We start from the raw sequence: 4,556 nt of genomic DNA on the forward strand, positions 1-4,556 counted from the left end.
AATTAAAGTTATCTTGATGCATGCATGCTTAAAGAATCTTTAACATTTAAATAGGGTAGAGAAAAGTATTGTGTGTGTGTAATGTGTGTAATGTCTCATTCTATGTGTGTGTGTGTAATGTCTCATTCTATGTGTGTGTGTGTATGTAACAAAAAGAAACTATTGATAATACAACAATGCATACAAGCTTAATGAAACTTTAACATTTACAGAGAAGTATTGTGTGTGTGTGTGTAATGTAGCATAAATGACAACTTATATCATTTCAAGCACCATAAACAATGTGAACTCTCCATCCGTGTTGGGAGCTTCAGAGACGCCAATTACTGCACCTAATGTTAATCCGAATTGAGAGGGTAATCCTCCAGTGGGAATAGACGTGCCGACATTTAAGAAGCCACCAATTTCTTTGTGCGTCGCGAAACGGACGAGGTGCGCTTTGAAGCTCTTGCATGTATTTAGAAGTTTTTAGTCTTTAGTCTCTAATGATTTTCAATAAGTTTGAAAAGTTGCAGGTTGCCTTAATTTTGTTCTTTTGCATGTTCAATCAATGTATTCACATGCTCTTATTGTTTGCTCATAATACTCATGTTCAAACTCGTGAACAATCAATGATGTTTCTTCAAGATATTCATTTGCTTGGACGTATATATGCATGATTGTACTTATTACACCTTTATGCGTGCAGTTCGTTGAGCATGTTCATGAGGGGGCAAATATTCGACAATTTTTTTGTAAGATTGTTGATTGTCGCCATGCAAGGAAACCTTTTCCCTCTAAAGTGCGTATGGAGGCACATCTTCTCAACTGCCATGACATACGTCTTGAAATACCAGACGTACGTAAGGTAACGAAGAAGATGAGGCTCTCTAAAATGCCTGGCCATGTAGAAGAAGTTTTAAAGCATGAGGGGAAGTTTGGTTGCTCTAAAAGAGAAGGTATGGGATCATCATGTGTAGCATGAATGTTAAGCTAACACATTTATATTGGGTTATATCAAAACTAATTGGTCATGGATGACATGACCAATTTTGCAGGTTGCTATGAGCAACCCATTGACCTCAGCACCCCAACACCCAAGAAAGCAAGTGAAGGTGAGGACGAAGAAAATGGGGACGTGGAGGATTCAACTGAAGGTGAGGAGGAAGAAAATGGAGACGTGGAGGACACAATTGAAGGTGAGGAGGAAGAAAATGTAGACGGGGAGGATACAATTGAAGGTGAGGAGAAAGAAAATCTAAACATGGAGGATACAATTGAAGATGTTGTCAATACGCATGACATGAGCACACAGGTGATACGTAATGATAGCTTTTGTTTTACAGCTTAAGCTGTTCATTTCATGATGAATTGAATTGACGCTTAATTTTTTGTTCGTAATAGGTCGAAGAGAGTGGGCCTCAAGAAACGCCAACTCATGTTGTGAAACAACATGCTCCCCTTCGATGTTCTTTGCGTTTGATGGCCAAGAACAACAGAGCTTAGCGAAATTGTTTTAGGATTTACTCATGTCAAAGCCTATGTAGCTTTTTTTATGTCCCCTTTTTATGTGTGAGTTTGCATACACTCTACGTAATAGCCATTGTGGCCAAAAACACTATCATTTCTAATATGGTACATTTGGAATGGTTTCATGACATTTAGCCTCTCTCTCTTGTTGTTTTATTGCAAAGCTCTGTTGAAGTCTCTCTCTCTCTCTCTCCCTCTCTTCTCATACACGCTATTGAGAAGCTCTCTCACACACACAACCAATTTTACACACACCAACTTTGTTTCTCTTACATACGGCAACACACGAACAAAATACGGCTCAAGACCCACAATAATTGGTTGAAGATTGTCATGCAAAAAGCCATTGAAACATAGGAGAGTTCATGGCATAAGTTCAAAAGGCTACTTTGAAGCTTTCTCGTCAAGCCTTTTCTGCATTGACACTTTGGTTTTCTTAGCAGGGGTCTTGAAGGGGTGAGCCAATGGGTGACTCTTTGATGATGTTGATTTCTTCTTGCTGCCCTTCTCAAAGAATGGTTTTGCTCGCTTCAAGGAGTTGCCGAATCCATCTTCCAAGACTTGAAAATTAGCTTGTGTTTCTGTTCGCTCATCCATTCTTGCCTTCATTGTCTTCACATGGCCCAATGTTCTCCTCAATCCATTGCAAGCCTCCTCAATCAAAGGCTGGTCCTGTCCTACAAAACAAGACAACTCTTGCCACAAGCATTGAAGTGTCTTCACATTTCCTTCTTGCTCAAGTACTTCACTACATACATTGTCCCCCCCTAATGCGGCAACATCATCACCATTTGGTTCAAGCACATCAATAGTAGATACATGTGAGTGAAGATCGACACTAGACCTAGAAGCATCTCCCCATGCTTCATACATATGTTGGCATTGCTCCATAAGTGAAGCATGTGAAGCACCCCGCAACAACATCACCTTAATTTGGTGCTTGCAAATATTTCCAAGCTCTGCCCACGCACATGTGCAGCATGCCCATTGGCAATCGGAATTGTAGACTGTGTAAAATGAAGCTTTTGTGTGCATGCTCTCCACAATAGCAACACCACCAACCTGGAATGAGACATTAGCATCTGGTATATGAAGTGCTCGCTCATAAGAATTCTCCACTACTCTTTGAATGGCGTTGTTCCTCATAAAACCATTGTCCTTCAACTGCTGCACATACCAATAATATGGCAAGCATGATGATGTTAACTTGTATAAGAGCCAATCCACCCGCCTCGAACTCATCCTTTTGGAAGAGCCCAAGAACTTATATTTGAGCTGCCCATGATATGACTCTATTGCTCCATTAGTGTCTTGTCCTGAATGTGGAAGCAATCGGGAAGCACGCACCCACATTTCTGCACATAAAACAAATGAAGTTAGAAGAGCAAGACATTAAGTGCGAACAAGAAGGAGAGCAAGTGTGCATTATTTTACCTATAAGAAGAGTATGTATAAAGTTTAAAATTCAACCTTACCTAGTTTGGCCTCCCAATAGGTTTTGAAATACTCAATAAAACTCCCCTCATCTCTAAAATCGGAGTAGAAGGTAGAGATCATAGCCTTTGCATCCTCCTTGATTATATGCTCTGTAGAATTTGCTGACCCTTGCATGTTCATGATATTTCCCAAATACCAAAACATAGAAGCTCTTTTGGGCCATTCCTTCACCTTCTTAATAAGGTGTCGGAGCCAACAACGTTTGACATGCCACAAGCATAGAAAAATGGGTTGATTGAACACCACCCTACGAAAAATAGAAAGGACACGTCACATAGAACTCAAACACACGGTTCTCATTAGTTTGCACTCAACACATATTAACATATGGTCCTAACCTGAGCGCATTAATCTCCGTTTTGGCATCATCAACCATAAAGGCTCCGGGCTCCCATGATTTATGAAAGTCAAGCATATTATCTCTAAACTTGGTTAACCAAGTGCAAGTACACTCAAATGTAGCTGAAGATGTAAGCACCCAAGCAATGGGCACACCATTGCGATGACCATCAAAAACAAGGATTGTATACAAATGAAACTGTTCATGTGTTTTAAAGGAAAGTGAGAATGTGAACAAGAAGTAAAAAATGAACATTTATTATAACTTAAGAGAATGTGAACAAGAAGTAAAAATGATAATTCATTACACCACATACCTTATATTTGTTTGTGCCAAAGGTAGCATCCATCGCAAGAAGGTTTCCATTTCCGAACTTCTTGCACATCTCCCTTTGCAATGGTGATTGAATTCCAAGGATAAATTCCTTGGAATGTTCCACATCTTGCTCCTGGTAGATAAAGGTGCTTGATTGATTCTCGTGACACCATCTCTTGGTGCTTTCCGCATCATCTGTGTGTAGCTGGTACTGATCAATAGCCAGCTTGCTAGATATATTCATGATGTCACGAATAGACAAAAAGTCATCCCTAACCATAGTAATTGTAGGGTCATGACTTTGGCTTGAATGCAATGCTTGGACATGCATTTCCAACACTTGATGTGGAGAGAAACCACGATATAGCATGCTTGAAACCCATAGTTTCTTTTGCATTGAGATCCATGGAGAGAACTTCAAAGAGGGATCAACAAATCTTATACCATGACAAACCTCATCATTTGCATTTGTGTGGTATGGATGTATGTAAGAGATTATGGCAAGCCCTGGATCTTGTGCGAGCCTCTTGACACTAAAATGACATTTACATCCACGCTTTCGCTTGCCCTTTGTGATGGGAGGGTGCCTTTTCTTACATGGCTTCTTTGCACTTGGCTGTGTCAACTCTTTTGTTTCACTACGCTCCTCCATCTCACCATCTTCACGATTGGACTCGTTCACCACTATTCTCCTCGACCTCAACATCATCTTCGCTACTAGTGTCCTTGCATTCATTGAGCTGGGTAGTTTCGACATCTTTGCCATCCGCAATGTTAGATTGCATTGGTGCTTTAGTGCCAGCAGGACCAAAACCACACCAAAAGCTAAACAACACCAAGAAGCAACGATAAACATTTCATTGTATGTGTGTGTGCGATGAACTCTGAATGGATT

General features: G+C 40.3%; 1 protein-coding gene across 2 annotated transcripts; it reads left to right on the plus strand.

Annotated features, from left to right (window-relative positions):
• Positions 1-547: 547 nt before the first annotated feature.
• LOC147622083 (uncharacterized) lies at positions 548-1,574 on the plus strand. 2 transcript variants are annotated; one of them, XM_086823667.1, is made up of 3 exons: positions 548-938; positions 1,038-1,294; positions 1,384-1,574. In XM_086823667.1, exons 1-3 carry the CDS (start codon positions 656-658, stop codon positions 1,483-1,485), a joined length of 642 nt encoding a protein of 213 aa, XP_086679793.1. In that variant the 5' UTR covers positions 548-655; the 3' UTR covers positions 1,486-1,574. The 2 variants fall into 2 exon arrangements, with proteins under 2 accessions (XP_086679793.1, XP_086679794.1); XM_086823668.1 differs by having other exon boundaries at positions 548-1,294.
• The last annotated feature ends 2,982 nt before the right edge of the window (positions 1,575-4,556 follow it).

The sequence above is a fragment of the Cibotium barometz genome, chromosome 29 (genome assembly GCF_041138505.1).
Source record: "Cibotium barometz isolate CiBa-2024 chromosome 29, ASM4113850v1, whole genome shotgun sequence".
NCBI lineage: Eukaryota > Viridiplantae > Streptophyta > Polypodiopsida > Cyatheales > Cibotiaceae > Cibotium > Cibotium barometz.